General features: G+C 42.8%; 1 protein-coding gene across 3 annotated transcripts in view; it reads right to left on the bottom strand.

Moving 5' to 3' along the window:
* The window catches only part of shdb (Src homology 2 domain containing transforming protein D, b), a 32,477-nt gene extending 15,692 nt beyond the window's left edge, over positions 1-16,785 (bottom strand). For all 3 annotated transcript variants that reach the window (XM_015971411.3, XM_015971412.3, XM_015971414.3), the window contains exons 1-4: positions 16,589-16,785; positions 15,755-16,122; positions 13,877-14,027; positions 2,911-3,129 (exon numbers count right to left, since the gene is read on the bottom strand). In XM_015971411.3, coding sequence (XP_015826897.3) covers positions 2,911-3,129; positions 13,877-14,027; positions 15,755-16,084 — 700 coding nt within the window. In that variant the 5' untranslated portion in view covers positions 16,085-16,122; positions 16,589-16,785. The remainder of the gene's footprint in view (positions 1-2,910; positions 3,130-13,876; positions 14,028-15,754; positions 16,123-16,588) is intronic.
* Positions 16,786-18,456: the final 1,671 nt, after the last annotated feature.

Below are 18,456 nucleotides of genomic sequence, written 5' to 3'. Positions count from 1 at the left end.
GTTCATATTTTCTGTAGTATTAAAGCTTTAGATTTAATTCTAAATATTGTTTTAGAGATTCGAGGCAGCAGCTAAACTCATAATTGAGTCTTTTTGCCTCAGCGCGGCTTTAGGAGGGACATGTTTGTCATCCTGCAGAGCTCCTAAGAATAGCTCCAGTCTTTTTCTGTTGCCTAATGAGCAGCTGCACTGGAACAAGTAAAGTGCTTTGCTCACTGACAACGTAACTGTAATTGCAAGAGGTGGTGATGCTATTCATTTGCTTTTTTATCCAGATTTCCAGTTGCTTTGCGGCCCTCTTTAGTGCTCCACCTCAATCTTCACCGTCACTAATGCCAAATATCTCAAAAGCTTTTGTTGTGTACTATAAAACATAAAACACCCACTTATCTGTTCATTAGGTGCAGCCATCAGGGCGCTAATAGGTCTGTGTCTCTCATTAGCTCACTAATAACGCAGAATGGCTGCAGAACCATCCGCATCGAATGCTGGACTCTGCATTAACTTTTAGAAAATTAATGACTGCTGTAATCTAAGCGAGAAGGCGTAACCTGTGACACATTTTCTCTAATTAAAACCGTTCCGGTTTGAGAAATGTCGACCTCAGTCGTCAACCTCAGACGGGTTGGAAATGGACAATAAACAAACAAAAAGCTTTAGAAGCCAGCTTGTTTTTGACATTCTGATAAAAGACCTGCAGCATTTCATTTTCAGCCAGCCGATTACATTAAAGCGTGGATAAGCTGCGAAAATCATAATCAGAGGGAGCCTGTAGAGATCTTTCCCCCCCCCCCCCCCCCCCCCGCCCAACACACACGCTTTAATTTGCACCAGTGAGCGCACAACCTCTTTTCACCCTTGAATAAGGTGTCTGTCAATAATCAGGGATGGGAAACTGAAGTCGAAAACCTACAAATGTATGCTTGAGAGAAAGCGTTAATGAGGGGTTGCAAGCAGATTGTGATGTGCCCCCCACCCCCATTTGCCCCCTGTGGCAGGTTATCGGAGTGAGTATGTCACATCAGCAGGAAGGGAAGCTCATGGGGGGACAGCCCTGTCACCACCGCAGCGCTGGTGTGTTCATGTGTGCTAGTGAATGACCGATTGCGTCCTGCCGCCGTGGCCCTGAATCTCCCCCCTCCCCACCCACCCCGTCTACCTCACCTCGCAGCCTCTAACCATTAATACTCCTCACCCAAGTGCTGGGCCTCCACAATCACACCATAACCATGGCGACATCCCTTTATATTTCCCTCTGGCTCACTTTTTCCAAGGCAGTCTCTTTCTATCTTGTCCATCTCCTTCCATCTTCCTCAAACCCTCTTCATCCTTTTGTTCCTCCATTCAGTCTCTCCAGACAACCTGTTTCTTCACTCCGCCCTTCTCATCTCTCCCCTCCCTCCCCTCGTTTGCGGGCCGTGCTAGGCAACGCCGAGCGCGGGGTCTGGGAATACGGATTAAATGCGAGAATGGAAAATACTGTTTGCGTGTTTACACTTCGGTGCCTTTGGTGTGCCCGAACAGACAGCAAGCCAGCACAGAGAGCCGACTCCAAATGGAAAAAACAAAGGGTCAGACAGCTCGGACTGCACGAGCGTTTTCCTACACTTCATGCTCTAATGGTGGTGTAAGCACTCCCCTTCAGGGGGTGCATGTGTCACAAAGAGACATGGGAGAAAGGGGAAAAAATACAGATATAGCAAGTATGAGAGCAAAGTAGGTATGAGATGGTATTCGCTTTTAAATTACCAGCTGTAATTTGAATCGTCTCCGCTCTCTCCAGTAAGCCCCACTTCTGGTTAGGGTGATTTGAGCATAAAAACAGTGTGAATGGATTCTATGCGTGTGTATCCAGACAGTGGTGTACTGACCATGACTTTCCTATTACCAGTGGATCAGTCACACACATGTAGGCGTGTAATTAGCTGAGAGGAGGGGAGACGGAATTGTGGGGTTGGTGAAGATGAGTCACGTTTGATTTATTATCCCATCACCTTGACCTTGGGTGACACCGAGAAGCAGCTCAATTAAGTCGACTAGGCCTGGCGTGCTTTACACCAATCCACTCCTAAATGATTTATCAGCCTTGTTCTGTTTCTATTATTTTCCCCAAATTTTGCTCAGTACATTCAAACGTGAACAACGGCTCTGCACATCGTCAATAATTCGAAAAGACCGCAGGTTTGAACATCTCAGTCTGTTTTGATGATGATCCCTCAGCTTGCCGTGACTGCAGTCAGTCACCTGGCTGAAAGCAACAAATCAATAATAACCAGAAGGTGTTCAAATCTAGAAAGAGAGATGTGTGTCATCTGAGCTGGGAATGTGAAGGTCACAGCACTCTGTTTCCAGTTTAAAAGGCTTGGGACAGGTAATGACGAAGGTGGGCGGGAGGCAGATACTATTTTTAAAGGTCAGGATAGTTAGATTATTTTCACTATCAGCACCAACGCTGTCTTAGGTGCTTGCAGGAAGGATCTGACCTTTAAACAGCTCATTAGAGCGGCACTCTTTACCATTTTCAGTCATTCTATGGAGTAATTCTCTCTGAAAATATATTCTCTAAGATTGGCTCAGCACCTGGAGGCTTTAGCAGCTCACGTCTGTAGTTGGCAGGGATTTAGTGTTTTTACTCTGAGACACTTTCAACAGAGGACTGCCAATAATATGTGAGGCTTTTGGGAACAAAAGAGAGCATCGATCAAGGTTTAGCTGCGCGAGACGAGACGAGACGAATCCACAGCAGATGAAACCAGTGAAACCACGTATGAAGGACGGATTAGTTAAGGGACTCGGCCATCTTTTAGAAATGAGAGAATTTTGTCCTTAAAAAGCAGCTACTTTGATTTGGCGGCGCAAATGATAGAACTGCTTTTCTGTGGTCAAGAGGTGTTTTTAGCAATTCTTTACCTGAAAACGCTTTGGAGATGTGGTCCTTCTTCCATTCCCAGGGCTGGTCATACTCATCGGCTGGTCTCTCATCATCTTGTGGCAACCTGCTGCTCTCCTTGTTCTCTTCGTGAAGGTCTGCGTACACGTAACCCAGGCGCTGTCCTCGCTCATCCTCATAAGGAGTGTCATAAAGCTGCACGCCTCCTCGTGAGCGTCCTCCTGGAGCGCGCTGTAGTTCTGTTGAAGCACATGCAGAAAAAATATAAAAGTGTATGTAAAATAAATGTACACAATCGTAACGATGAACTATTCTGCAAGAGAACATCTCTGTTTAATGCCCAAATCATTTTAAGGAATTGAAAGATTTAGATTAAGAACATCTAATGTTGAGAAACAAAGTTTTTAAAGGCACAATTGGCAGTTTTTGCCTTAGCACCCTCTAGTGTCCAAAAATGAAAACCATCTCCTCGCTGTGCGTTCGTCGTTTTAACACCTAAATCTAACAGCTGAAATGTCTCCTCAGCCTTCAATGGTGTCTACAGGAGTGGTTCATGCCTAAATTACACAAATGAGCTGTGTTCATGATCTAAAACACGAAGGAAACATGCTGGAATCCGACTGCAGCGCCAGGTATGTCAGCTTTTTTTCCCAAGTCCAACAGTCTGCTAGTCTGAAGTTGCAAATGTGGTATTCTGGTCACAGGGGGCAGTGGGGGTGTGAGTAACATTTCATTAACCATGTAAAGGGTCATTTAAGCAAATACTGGCTGAATAAAAAGATTTTAAAATCTGAAAAAGTTACACAGAGTGGCTTTAGCTGTTTTGGTTAGATGTTGAAAATTGTTAAGTGTGATCTGTGAATGAATCTCAGCTACTAGTGATGTGATGGTCGAGAACGAACCGGCTCTAAGAGCCGACTCTGTGAAGTGAACGACGGGAGCCGGCTCGTCATTGGGAGCCGTCACCCCCTCCCCTCTTGTTTTCAATCAATCAATCAATCAAAGCTTTATTTATAAAGCACCTTCCGCAACCCTGTGAGGAAGCCCAAGGTGCTGAACATGGTTTTGGTGAAAGCTACAGGCTACAGGTCAACATGTGTAACTGCGTGTCCAGACTGTCCACACACAGAGCAGTAGGGGCGAGGACGAGGGAGGATCAGACTCAGACACACAGCAGAGCACATGCAGGCAGAGGGAGACGAGAGGGAATGAGGAAGAGGAAAAAGGCGAGTGAGAGAGAGAGAGAGGAAAGTGCGACGAAGACGGTGAGAAAATGAGCGACAGCAGTTGGAAAGTTGAGATTTCTTAAAGTGTTCAGTTATTAAATCAATATAAATGATAAATATTTGATATATTGCATTTTTTACATTAGTAAATAATTTTACATATAGATTTGCATTATTTTGGTGATAAATATACTTTATGCAACAGAAAATCTGAGGAGCCACTTTGGAGCCGAAAGAGCCGGCTCTTTTTGGTGAGCCGAGCCAAAAGAACCGGAATTCCCATCACTATCAGCTACTACTGGATGAAACTGTCAAAAATATCTTTAAAATTATCCAAGTTGTAGTCATTAGGTTAATCAGTTGTAGATGAACATCCAACAAAAACTGTCCAAGGATCTCATGAAAGGGACGCTTATTCAGTATTTCAATAAATCTGATGTGGTCTCTAGTATTTAATGCCTTGTGCGTTATTTTCTGGGGAAAACAAAACTGTAGCACTCCTGTTTCAGAAAGCAGGAGTCCAAACCTGCTCTGCCATGTTGCAGAGTGGCTAATGCTAACAGTTAGCTTCTACAAGCCAAGACACACACTGCTCTCTCATGGCTGCAAAAATCAACATATTCTTTCCCGGTTGTGAGCCAAGATGGGTGACTCCGTGATAATTTTCAGTTTCACGTAGGTCTATGTGGCTTTTTCTGACTCGGCTGCCCATTTTCTAACAGTGGCTAATGCAGGAAATTTCACTTTTCTCAGTTATCCCAATCAATAAAATGTGTCCATTGGTTTATGACAAACAATGTTGACTTCATCAACCAATCAACAGGCTTGATCAAAGCCTACTGGTTGTGCAGCGCACCAGGCTAAAGACCAAAGGTGACAGATCATTTGCTGCTGTGGCCCCCAGACTCTGGGACTCTCTCCCAGGGGCGTAGCACCAAATTCTGGGCCCTAGGTACAAGTCTTCTAGGTGGGCCCCCCATGCTCAATTACTTAATATCTCTCTGACACATTTTTTGTCATGCTATAAGACAAGATAATAAATATGATCTCAGTTTAACCTCTATATTGAGCAAATACAAATGCCAGCATAATAAAAGTGAAATGCCAAGACTTCACATATAATTATTTTTATTTGCCAACAATGTGTTCAAACAAAAATCCTGGAATTTATTTTCCTGTAAATGCCCACTGACGGGTCTTCATGTTAGCAAAATCACTTATGAGACCTTTAAAGTCCAATCCTTTGGCTAATTGGCTTTCAATAGAAAGAAGAACTAGGCTGTTCAGTCTATCCTGGGACATTGTTGATCTCAAATAATTTTTCACCTGTTTCAGTTTGCTAAAAGCCCGTTCACCCCCAGCAACAGTCACAGGCAGTGTGCAAAAAATCCTCAGTCCAATACAAACTTCTCCAAAAATGCTCTGTAATTGCATCCTGTATGGCATTAAGCAGCTCAAGAGGAGACCGAATGTGTGGAAATGTGGCACCATATATTGTTCTCAGGTGTAGCATCTCATTCCCAAATTCAGCTGTGAGATCCTTGTAATATTTTCTCATCAGTGCCTGGCATGATATCTTCATCTGCTCTTCAGTCATGTCTGTCATGGTTCATGATGTTAAGCTTTGCTAATACTTATATGTATTGATATATTAAATACATATGACATGAAATAAACCAGGTTCTCTCTGTGAATGTAATGCACTCTAAATTTTATAATCGCTGCATTATCAGCCAAATTATAAGATTGTCCGTTTTCAAGATCAAATATAAAGAAATTTAAAATAGGCTTAAAATATCTAACCAAGTCAATAACAATCCTCTAACACCAGTGTCGTCATGCTATACGAAAAACAGTGGCAGCTTCTCATTCCTGAGATTACCACGAATCCATCGAAACCAAGTTTGTCCTGGTCCATGACTGGGAAGGAGCTGAAATATCCACACAGAGTGAACCTGTTTTTACTGCGAGGTCCGCGAATTAATTGGCGGCGGCCGCCCGCGATAATAATTCTGATTTTAATATATATATATATATATATATATATATATATATATATATATATATTAGGGATGAGCGAGTACACCACTATCTGTATCTGTACTCGGAATGGGCGTGACATAACCCGGAAGTGGGCGTGGTTTAACCGGAAGTGAACATGGTTTACATCAATGTATTATTTTAAGTCTGAAATTGATATGGATTGATCAGAAGTTGCTATGTGTATTGTTTATTTGAAAACTATTTACAGAGCAGCCTCAGAAGTGAGATTAAATATTTTTGATCACAATAGTAAAGAAACTATTACAGAAAAAGTGTTTCAATAAAATCAGAACATTAATATTTGAGTGCATGGATTAATACATCTGAACCCATGCAGTAGGAACTAGGAAATATGAAATGCTAGAACCAGACACAACTTTATATATATTTTTTTTATTTTAATTTGATTAAACTGATTTTTTTCTTAACGTTCTTGGCATTTTCCCACACAAAGTTTAACAAAGAAATGTTGATTAATGTGTGTGTGTGAGTGTGTGTGTGTGTGTGTGAGAGAGAGAGAGAGAGAGAGAGAGAGAGAGAGAGAGAGAGAGAGAGAGAGAGAGAGAGAGAGAGAGAGAGAGAGAGAGAGAGAGAGAGAGAGAGAGAGATAAAAAAAATTAAAAACCCCACCGGAGCGGAGGTAGTGACAACAGCACGTCAGCTCTGTCTTGTCAAATGCACCATGTCAGTTACGAAAAAAGTAACTTTAAATATTCAACCGAAAAAGAGGCGAGCTGAAGAAAACCTAGGGAAAACTGAAGAAACGTGAGCAACAGTGAAGCCATCACAGCGCGATCCGTTACTGTCTGTGTGTGTGCGTGGATGAGCCGGCCGGACTGAGCTCCCGGTCGGCTAGAGAGTTTTGTAAGTAGGGAGGGGCGGGCGCTCTATGTGACTGGCCAATCACAGAGCCTGAAGACAGTCAGTTACCCAATGAAGATTTTCCTTCAGCACGATTACAGATAATGACTCGTTTTACTAGTTTCATGCTAATGCGTTATCCATACCGGATACTCGTCTGAAATGAGTATCCGGCTTATCCCTAAAATTAGTGTTTTCACTGATAACACTAATTAATTTATATTTGATCTTGATGGTGAAACTAAAGGTGTTTAACACTGAACACCTAACATGAATGCAGCTTCTGAGAGCTAGCTAATATCAGCTAAAACTGTGTTCTGCTGCTGCTGCTCACCGTCCTTCTACTTGCTTCTGTTCAATTAACCTTTTCTCCTTCTCCTTCTTTTCTTTTCTTTTCTGGAAGCCAGATTTCCCTTTCTTGGGAAAAGACATGACTGACTCTCCTGCCTCCAGCTCTGGCTGTCGGCATCTGCGATGTCTCATTAGCACATGCAGCCGGGCAGCCCCTGGCCGCTGGTGTGGACTAAACCACTTTGCACATTTTTAAGGGGTGATAGATGCCTCAGAGATTATTCAGTTATTATTTTTAAGGCGAAATTCTGTTTCTTAACCTCTTTATCCGGGTAAAGGGAAATTTATTAAGACATTAAGTAAGTTGGGGGAAAAAAACAACAACAATAAAACATTTTTATTCAAAGCTGTCTCAGGGCCCCTCCCTGCAGTGGGCCCTGGGTAAACGGTACCCTTCCCCCCCCCAGTCCACGCCCCTGCTCTCTCCCCCTGAACATGAAATCAGTGGACTCAGTGGTCTCCTTTAAAAAGCAGCTGAAAACTCACCTGTTCAAGCTGGCTTTTGTATGAACTTCTTCACCAATCTCTCTTTATTCTCCTCTCCCCACCTATTCCACCGTCCTCAGGATCCACTGATTTCCCTCTTTCCTATTCACTCTCTCTTTCTTAACATTTTGATTTTTAATCATAATTGTCTATTTTTTGCTCATTTTAAATATATTTTTAACCATTTTCTAAATTCTTTTTTATTTTTTTACATGTTTTGTTTCTGTGAAGTGCCTCGTGATTTTTATCTTGAGAGGCGCTATAGAAATGATATCTTCTTCTTCTTCTTCTTCTTCTTCTTCTTCTTCTTCTTCTTCTTCTTCTTCTTCTTCTTCTTCTTCAGTGGCAACATTTTAAGCAGTCATCTGGATTAATAGCCTTTTTAAGACGACACACACCATACCGGCAAATCAGGGTAATACTGGTGCCATGGTGTGTCTTCTGAGCATGCCGTGGCAGCATGGCGTTGTGGGAATTTTGTAGCATTTGTGCCGCCATGCTTGGTAGTAGTATTGCCACAACACCTTTAGAAGCGGCTTGTGGAAAAAACGCTATGAGTGCAGCTTCGATCACAACAAAAGTCATGTCCAAGCTAAACGTAAGTCCGCAGCAGTGCAGAGACCACCCCCATACCCCCTTTATACCGCCATTGCGTAATCTTTTGTAAAAACATGATTGTGCCACGTTATCGCTACGGTCTGACCACTTATAAACCACATACGGCTCCCTGATGCTGCCATGGCGTTGCAGCAAATTGGCAGCATTGTTTTCTAAAAGAGGCTATTTGTTAAGTGTTACAGGTTGTGTTGGGGAGATTTCTCAGATATCACAATAAACTTTAGCTTCATATTTGTAAAAGAAACTGAGTTGTAGCCATTTTTGTGCTTGCTCCTGTTTATTAACTCTGTTGACCATCTTGTATCACCATATTTCCCCTTTTTACAGCAGAAGATAATAACTGGGCTACAAAAACAGCAACTACCATATCCAAACAAGAAGGAGGTATTATTTCCAACCAATTGTAAAGAAAACAAGAAGCTTGTTGATCCCTGACATGTGCAGAATTAGAGGAAAGAAGCAAATTATGTTTGCACAGCTTGTAGTGAGTTCAGAAACTCACAATGGGGCCTAGAAAGAGCATGGGTGAGATGCTGTGAGGCAAAATGATAGACATGCAATCTACAACCCTCTCAGTCATTCCACAACATGCACCTAAGCAGCAATGCAGCATGGCTCACAGCAGCATTCACAATTCCTTGTTAACATTTTCATCCATTTGTCAATGGGTTCCCACAACAGACGGTTCTCAGTATCTGCATCTGTTTAGTGGAGTCAAATATTGTCATGAGATAGATGGATTTAGGATTAATGATGCAAGTTTGAAGGTGAAATTTGATTTCTAAATGTTTTATTTGTGGCCTCTGAGCTGCAGCAGCGTTAAGGAGGAAGAAGAAGAAGAAGAAGAAGAAGAAGAAAGAAGAACGAAGAAGAAAGAAGAAGAAGAAGAAGATATCATTTCTATAGCGCCTCTCAAGATAAAAATCACAAGGCAATGGTGATCAGAAAAATAAACGTCCTCAGGACAAACACTGTCAGCATTTAGACTCAGGGTAAAAACAAGGTCTAGAGTGGGCCCCCTGGTGTGTGTGGGGCCAGAAAAATGCTGGGTAAGTCCAGGCTGAAGGAGTCCATAAGGCTGGAGAAATTCATGGCAAAGAGATCGGAGGGATCATCAACGTGGATGTTAAAGTCACCCACAATCACCAGTCTGGACAGCTTCACAGTGGAGGATAGAAAGTCACTAAACTCCTGAAGGAAAGAACCGTTTGGACCAGGTGGACGATAGACCACAGCACAGTAGAACGGGTCCTTACGCCCGACTTTAATCAGCTGCAGTTCAAAGGAAGCAAAGTGACCAGAGGTTGTAGAGCTACATGGAAGATGGTCTCTGAAAACAACAGCTAGGCCTCCACCACGACCAGAACCCCGGGGCTGGCTAAGAAAAGAAGAACCACTCGGGCAGAGTTCAATTAGACCAGAATAATCAGATGTTTGCTGCTTAACTTCAGTCAGAAACAGAAAATCCAGGTTTTTAGAGAGAATTAAATCATTGAGCAGGAAGGACTTATTGTTAACAGAGTGGGTGTTTAATAGAGCCATACTGAGTGAGGTGGAGGAATCAGAAACTACAGAAACAGCTGGAGTTAGTGGACGCAAATTAGTAGGGTTAGATCCACAGTGTTTATTAAAACCACTTATGGAGGGAATAGGAGGAGAAACCACTGAGGAATGAGGATAAACCGACCTTAAAAAACTTGGGACGGATGAAACACGCCGCAACGCGACCTGGCGGGAATGCGGAAGTGGCGCTCAAGTCGCCAAACAAAGGACAAGAAGCTAGAAGATCACGCCGATGTTTACTAGATAAACCACGTTTTAAGAGAAGTCTTATTCTCACCTGGATTCCTGCTCGTTTACCTCTTTTCCTCCGATGTTTTCCCGGGACCAGATAAACATCGCTGGAGGCGCCCTGGTTGGAATTGTCGTCTGGCTACGGGCCAGTACTACCAATGTTTGATATAATGACCTCAAAGTTTCATGTTTTTTTTACCAGATAAAAACTTTGGTTTGCATCCCAGTGATTTGATGGTACATGGACAGGTGAGAGGAAGAGAAAAACTCATAACCTTCATGACACACTATTGCTTTCGGGCTGCCCTGTTGTCACCATGGTGACCAAGTAGAGACCCAGAGGGAAAGACTGAGGTTATGAAGAGGAGATTGGAGGAGAAGTTGGGCCAAGAGGGGAGGCAAAGAGGAGAAAAGGATGTTGCATTAGGAGCAGAACAAGAAAAAGGAGGAAGGAGTATGGCATAAACAAGGGAGAGAGGAAGGCAATGAAAGGCAGAGAAATGTGTGTGTATGTGTTTGATGTTAAGTCATGAAGACAGCAGCACAGCAGGGCTGAATGCTGCTCTACCTGTGCTGGGAGCTTGTGGTGTCGCAGGAGCCTTGAGACGGAGGAGATGAAGGTCGGGAGATAAAAACAAGATTTGAGGGAATAAAATGATAAATTCAAAGGAAATACGATGAAGAAGAACACAGGCTGGGGCTGGGGGGTAGAACGCAATCTGACAGATTGGAGATTGAGTGAAAAGATGACAGGGAAGCATGGGGGGGGGGGGGGGGTGACTGCAGAAGTGTGTCAGCGGGGAGACTGAGGATTTATCCTCAAGAACAACTCGAGAATCAAGACGAAGTTAAACAACTACGTTTTGGAGTGTTTTGTCTTTTTTTTAAAGCACATAATGCACGTGTCTTTTTTGTCTTTGCCATAATCATTATTCCAGTCTCATATTTGGCTGCTGATTTGATGTATTTTAATGAGCAAAATCAAACCAAGATGGACAGATGGACAAAAGGGGGCTGATACCACAGCTCCAGGGTGACAGGCTCAATAACATGACAATGCTCTAGTAAATGTGGTACCATCACCACTGTGGATCTAATCTCTCAAATGGCTTCATCCAGATGCAGCAACAACAAAAGGCTCTTTTTTAGGGCGCCCCATTCACTTAGTCTTAAAACTATGAACTTCCTTTCATGGTCTAAAGGGCAGGATGAGTGACAACAGTAGGAGGACAGAATATCAGTGGATTCTGCTTAAGGACACATTAGAGAGGCAGCTAGAGACTGCCCTGGAGGCAGAGGGGAGCCACTGGGATGAGGAGAGAGAGAGATGTAGAAATGGATAAAGGGGAGGGGACAAGCCTTTATGCTTAATGGCTGGGACAAACCAGAGAGGCACTTTGTGAGTGTGGGTGTGTGTGTGTTGGGGGGGGGGGGGGGGAGACAAAGATGTAAGGGGAGAGAGAGTTGGAAAACGATGTGTGTGTGTTAGATGATGTGGGAGCAAACTGTAATGGCAGAGAGGGATCTCCGATGCTGGACAGTGAAAAACACTTTACGACATTGATGGGCTAAAATCCAATGGAGTGGGCGGTTACAGCTGAGGTCATCGCTTTACTCGTAAAAAAAACAAACAATAAACTAGAATTACGACACATTTATCACTAATCTTTCCATTGAGACTAGGCAGTTTTGGCTGGCTTTTAGCACCCCCTAGTGTTCGTTAAGTAGAACCGAAAGCAATCCTTAGTTCCTCGCTGTGCGCTCGTCTTTTTACCGCCTTAATCTAACAGCTGAAATGTCTCACCAGCCTTTTTGCATCTACAGGAGCTGTTCATCACTAAACGAAACAAATCACCTGTGTTCATGACCTAAAACATGCAGGAAATGTGATGGAAGCAGACTGCAGCACCAGGTATGTCAACACTAAAGCCTGATTCATGCTTCTCCGTCAGCTCCACAAGGGACAGACACGCACGGATTGACGGAAGCGTTTTGCTCTCATACTTCTCCGTCTCCTGGAGAGTGTTGCAAAGCAATTGCCCGGCAGGACAAAAGAGGGCGTAGCGCTGTTCTGTGGTATCCTGTCATGTATCGGTCCAAGATAGTGTGTTTATATTGTGTTTTTTTGTATATAAGAGACGTTTTAACACTGACAAATGTCTCTCATCCCCCTCCACCTCTTCATGCGCTCGCCACCTCTAAACCCACGTTTCCTGTCATTTCCGTCCACAAATAAAACTCTTGCTGCGTATCTTTTCACTCCTCCAGTCATGGGAGAATTAAACGTTCATGTTTTTAGATTTTTTTCGCGAGGTATTCTTCAAGCTTCTCCGTGTCTGCTGCTTGTTATCCTCGGCTCTCTTTATGTTTTTGAGGGCGCAATGGCGGCGCTGTAGCTGTCAGCGGCGTCCTGACCAATCACAAGCTTGCGTTGTCCATCTCGACTGACGGATGTTTAGAAAAGAGAGCCTTGCGGAGCTCTCCGGCAGGCCCGCAAGGACGTTGCGTGTCTCCGCACTGATGCAGACGGAGAAGCATGAATCAGGCTTAAGTCCAACAGGCACTCTGGGGTTGCAAATGCCATATTCTGGCCACATAGGGTGGTGGGAGTCTGAATGACATCTCATTAACCACATAAAGGGTCATTTTTGGACATACAGGCTGAACAAAATGATTTAAAAACATGAAAAAGTTTATCAGTTTAACCCTCTGGAGGCAGGCGTTGCAGATTTGCAACAGTTAAAACCTACCTACCTGGTTACTCCACATACGTATTTCATGAGCGTTTTTTAACTCAGAAGTACCCCTGAAGGACTTAGTTGTTCGTCCTTTTATCAAAACTTATTTTGAGCCCGAGAGGGTTACAGACAAGAAAAAAGGCAGACCAAACAAAAATGGGGGTCATGTTTATCTTGTGATGTTCATTAAACAGTCTGCTGACATGCACAGACCAGTTATACGACTTCATGGCACAAATCCATATTTTATTCATGACGCAATCTACCTGAAATCCAATATAATGCCTGACTGTCGTGAAGGGGTCTGAATTCACCTTCTTCCACTGCCCAATTATTCTATCAGTTCATTTTCAAACCCATTTTAATGAGGATGAATGGAATCATTTAAATTATCATAAAATAAAAGCAAAGAGAAGAAAGGAGTAAACATGAATCTGAAATGATTAGGACATTAAATATTTAGAGAGCAATTCTGATCTAATAAACACGTCAGATTCTGTAAATATTTAATTATAATCTTCTAGTTGTCTGTTCTGTTTGCTGTTAATAGGGTTTAGGCTTGACTGAGGATGTAAAAGCGGTGCACTGGACCACGTTTACTGACCACTGGTGCTTGTACAGAGACATCTTGAAAATAATTTTTAAAGCAACCAAGTTCTTCCGTTTTTGCATATCCATGACAAGTTTTGTTGCACTTATCAAACGGTTAATTGTCAGAAAATGTATCAAAATTGACATTGCGAAAAAGCAGAAAATCTGGTTTTAATAAGAGTTAGAAACAGCAGAATTGCTGCACCTTAACAAGCCATGATTTCTGGTTTTCTAAGGGTTTCTCTACCATAAGCTTCCTCTTAAACATGTCCACTGACCTGTGATGACCCTTTGGGCTTCATATGGTTCCATGTAACCATTATTCTCACAGGGAACAGGTCCGAGATCTGCATCTGCTCGGAGGTCTAATCGAGCATCAAACGGGTCCGAGTAATCCGTGTCCCCTGCCAGAGGAGCTGACGGCACCACCTAAAGGACGAAACACAAACCTGGTCATGAAGTTTGTAATGGATCCAGTTAATCCTGAGGGAAACATTTGGAATTAAATAATAAATAAAATCTGATTTGTTCTTGTAGAAATTGGTGCAAAGTCACACAAAATATAATTCTACAAAGTATACATGCAGTATATAAAAAAAGAATCCCTTCTAAATAGGGATAGACTGATATATCGGGTCGATATTTACCATTTTTTTAATACATGGGCCGATATTTGTTCTTTGTAAAGTCGATTTAAAGTCAGGCACATCCCTGGGCAGCCCAGTGTGGTTGCAGAATTTTTACATTCACTAAAAATCTGCATAATAAATACTCTAAATTAACTTTATTTAGGCATTTTACTTTAACACTGAGCAGTGCAAAAAGTTAAGATTTAACAGTTAGTCAAATTCAGAGTTCAAAAACTGATTCCGCTTCAGAGATTTTCTGCATCAACCGATGTTATCGGTGACATTTTAGCATGAAAATAGAGCGGAAGATGTTTAGAATTTTGCCATGGAAATCGGCAGTACAGATCAGCCATCGGTTGACCATGTCTCCTATATATCGACATCGGTATTAGAAAAACCAATATCGGTCAACCTCTACTTCTAAATGCACAAGTGATTAAACCATGATGAAGTCCCCCTCACAAACAGTGACATGTTTTTTTGGCTGCAAGAAATGTGAACAAAGATAAAAGAGGGAGCTATCTGCTGGGTAGCATTTGTTCCTCCATGCAGGTGCAGGAGGAGAACAGTGGTCATCTGGCACAGCGACAACCACCAAAGGTGACCATATGGTCACACACGCATAAACAAACACAAATAGACGAATCTCAAAACACGTATGTTCCTTCTTTGTTTCCCTCCTTCCCTCACAGACGTTTCTGAAGAAACCAGCTTCTCAAAGCAAATAAAAAGGTTTCCTCTAAACACGCTCACGCCTTTGGTAAATGACATCCTAAATCTCATGTTGCTTCTGTAACAGGTTATCTATTGATGCGTGGGAATCCGTTATGTTAATTAGAAAGTGGATTTTCCCACAGACCATAGGAAATTAATGAGCTCGAACGGCAGGAAAGGCAGAAAGGAGAGCCATTGACTTCAGTAAAAACAATGAATTCAGCCTACCTTCAGACTTTTATACTTTTGAGTATTTTCCGTGAGTGGGTTTATAGACCGAGCTGATGAGAACCTCCTCTTTAACCAACTCAGCATATCCGAGCTGACTTTATATGCAGATGATGTCCTTGTAAAGTCTTTGCTTCCATTTTATTTGTTCTCAGTTTGCGGTTTCACCAGCACAAAGCCCTACTGCACTGATAGCACAAACAACACCCACAGGATAAATTATGCCTCCCCGAGACGCATCACCATGTGGGAAAATGAATGTGGCCGTCCAACATGCCGGGGTCCCTCTCAGCTTGCAAAACCAAACCTCATTTATTATTTATGGATGGACATAAACCCAGGGGACCATACCCAACTCAACACTCTGCTCCATCCCCTTCCTCCCTCCACATAGAAATTTACATGGTGTAGGATGTTGTGTGATTTATGTAAACATATATATTTTCTGACACACATTACCAGTCAGCTGCTAATAGACTTTCATCAATAAAGCTGTCACGGAGATGGAAATGAGATTAGAAAAAGTAGGAGAGTTCATTCTTTTGGTTCCCTGCTAGAGAGAAATCCAAAGAGGGAGGTTCTTACAGGTTCTTGTTGGTCTTCCAAAGCGATGGAGCTGAGGAGAATCTTGGTGCGCCCCAGTTCTTGGGAGTCCACTTTGATCAGTCTATGTTTAGGAGACTTCACGTCCACACTTGATGACTTCATGGGTGATCCATAAAGCGGCGTGGAGGGTTCAAAAGTCCCAGACTCCCCTCTGGATCGGATCTCCGCATCCTCATAAGGATCCTCAAAATCCAGGTCCCTCTGGAGCCGATACGCTTTGAGAATATCACTCTCTGTGTAGTCTGGTGTTGGAGGCTGTGGGGGCACCTTCCTACCAAAGCTTAGGTAGTCCTTCAGCCACTTGGCCATGGCTTCCAAACGTGGTGAGGAGAGGGCTGCAAACAAGGCTGCAAACAGGAACAAACGGGTGGTTAGTGCTTTGGTGAGACAGCAGGAGCGTTTGGATTTCAATTTCAGTGAGGATTTCATTGTTTTGACAGAGATCAGTGATTGAAAATAAACAGTCCATAAGTGCTTTTACCATCTGAGCAGCACTAGTTTACTTCAGTCACACATAACTCAGAGAGACAGCTGAGTTTTACAGGCTACTTTTGTTTTACTAACGTCTAGCAACTGGACTTTGTCCAAAGGCTTCAATAACAATACACACCCCTGCAGTAAAAGCCAGCGTTAACACGGGGTGTAACGGTAACGCTGCGTGTAATCTGTTCTAACCTCTCGAACTTTTTGCACGTGTTAAAAATACGTAATTCTTACCCAAACTTAAGGTTTACGTAAAATAATAAACAAAAGTAAAGTTGCTCATTTAACGCCCAGAGCGACGCTGCTGCACTCCGAACGCACACCACTCACCACGCTGATTCACTTCAGACGCGAAAATCCGCTTTTCTTCATGTCCGTGGCGAAAAAAATCAAAACAAAAGTGGGTAAATATTGTCCTTGTGTCGATTTTTAATTATCAGAAGGGTACAAATTTAGAAAAACCATCATTCTTCTCCGATCAGAGCAGACACGCACTAGAATTCAGCAGAGCTCCTTCTTCCTCCTCCTCCTCCTCTGACGGACTGAGTGAAAATGTGCGAGTTACGAGAGCGACAGCAGCGCGGAGAGCAAACAACTCAACCAGGCGATTAAAGGGGAGGGGCTTAATTCCCAGAGGAACGTCCTCCTCCTGGTCCTTTTCGCAACCAGCAGACCGTTCATCCATCCCAATGTCTGTACATGACACTAGGGTGCAACAAGAGGCGAGAGATCCTGGGAATAAAACAATAAAACCCACAGGAGAGGATTAAAGAGTCTGATTGCACGAACATGCTTATTTATTTGCATATCATCATGGGGCCATTTCTTCCTGTTTGAGTTGTTTCAGTCCTAAAAAAAAAATCTGTTTTCTCAGAGCTCCTTAAAATAGGGACACGCATTTACAGCACTGTGTACATAACCAGATTATATGAGAAAACACTGAATCCTGTCAGATCTGATTTTAAAAAGAACGTTTTCTTTAGTTGTTTGATGCTTTTTGAGCCCTCTGATTGCGTATCATCCCCTCGCAGATGTCACATTACCCTTTGTCCAGCCTGGTAAATTGGATTGCACGCCACACCGAGTAAGCCCCATTTAAGTCTGTTAAAATATCGTAAATGTCCTTCTTCTTTACGACTCCTGTGAGCTCACTTTCTCCCAGGGGGCGGGTGACTGCATGAGGTCATGAGCTAGAGTCTACCACCACTTTCATTATCACAACCACCAGCACTCATCCCATCCAGATCTGGATCATCTTCCCCATCCTGCCTGTGCTCCATGTGTTCCCTTCATAGATCAAGAGTTTCTGGAGGAGGTATGGACCTGGGAAACTGGCTATAAATCTTTTAGATCTTTGAGGTGAGTCACCGTGGAAAGAAAGGATCAGAGAAAAAAAAGCTTCTCAAACTATTGTTTTCTTCCACCACCTCTAATAAGCCACAACAGGAAAGAAAATGCCCTGCATGTCTTAGCTTTTGTTTTGATAAAACCATTTTTATGCACAGTGAACTATTCCCCACATCTTCAAAACAAGATGTTGGCAAGTAAGACGTGATCTTTTCCCCATAGCCAACACACCTTGTTGCTCTAAATATCACTCCTGAACCCTCCTCCTGCCTTTTCTGTCATTGCATCTCACACCAGCATTTTCCCCCTCGTGTCATAAATTTAATCATATACCTGCAGTTTCTTCCTCCCCTCCTCTCTGTTTCATGCTTCCCCTTTTTCATCTGCACAAATCTGCTCAATCCAACAGCTCATTTTAACCCCACATCCACCAGCCAGCAGGGTTGAGCTTGTATTTAATTTATGCTTCCACCCCAGCTGGGGTGGGAATCAAAACTTTACAGAAGAGGACTCTGAAATGGGCAAATAGGATGTTAGATGAAATTCACAGATAAGGGGGAAATAAAGGCAGAATGGTTAAACAAATAGTGGTAGAAAGACAGTTTTTTTTTACCTAGAGTCAGTGTTTTTTCATGTTGCCATGAGAAGAAATCAGTTTCAAGGAAAGCAACAATTAATTAAAATTAAGGAGGGCAACAGCAAGAAGGTCCTTTGGAATTGTTTATAGCAGTGCCTCATTATAAGGAGCTAAATATGGATGTAGTGAATTTCAGGCTTCACTCAGTTTTTCCATTTCATTTCACAACCAGATTTATTCTGAGTTTCAGTAGATGCAGACACTATCAGTATTT

The sequence above is a fragment of the Nothobranchius furzeri genome, chromosome 8, assembly GCF_043380555.1.
Source record: "Nothobranchius furzeri strain GRZ-AD chromosome 8, NfurGRZ-RIMD1, whole genome shotgun sequence".
Lineage (NCBI taxonomy): Eukaryota > Metazoa > Chordata > Actinopteri > Cyprinodontiformes > Nothobranchiidae > Nothobranchius > Nothobranchius furzeri.
The sequence above is the reverse complement of the archived record's forward strand: the minus strand, read 5'-3'. Positions and strand labels throughout refer to the sequence as shown.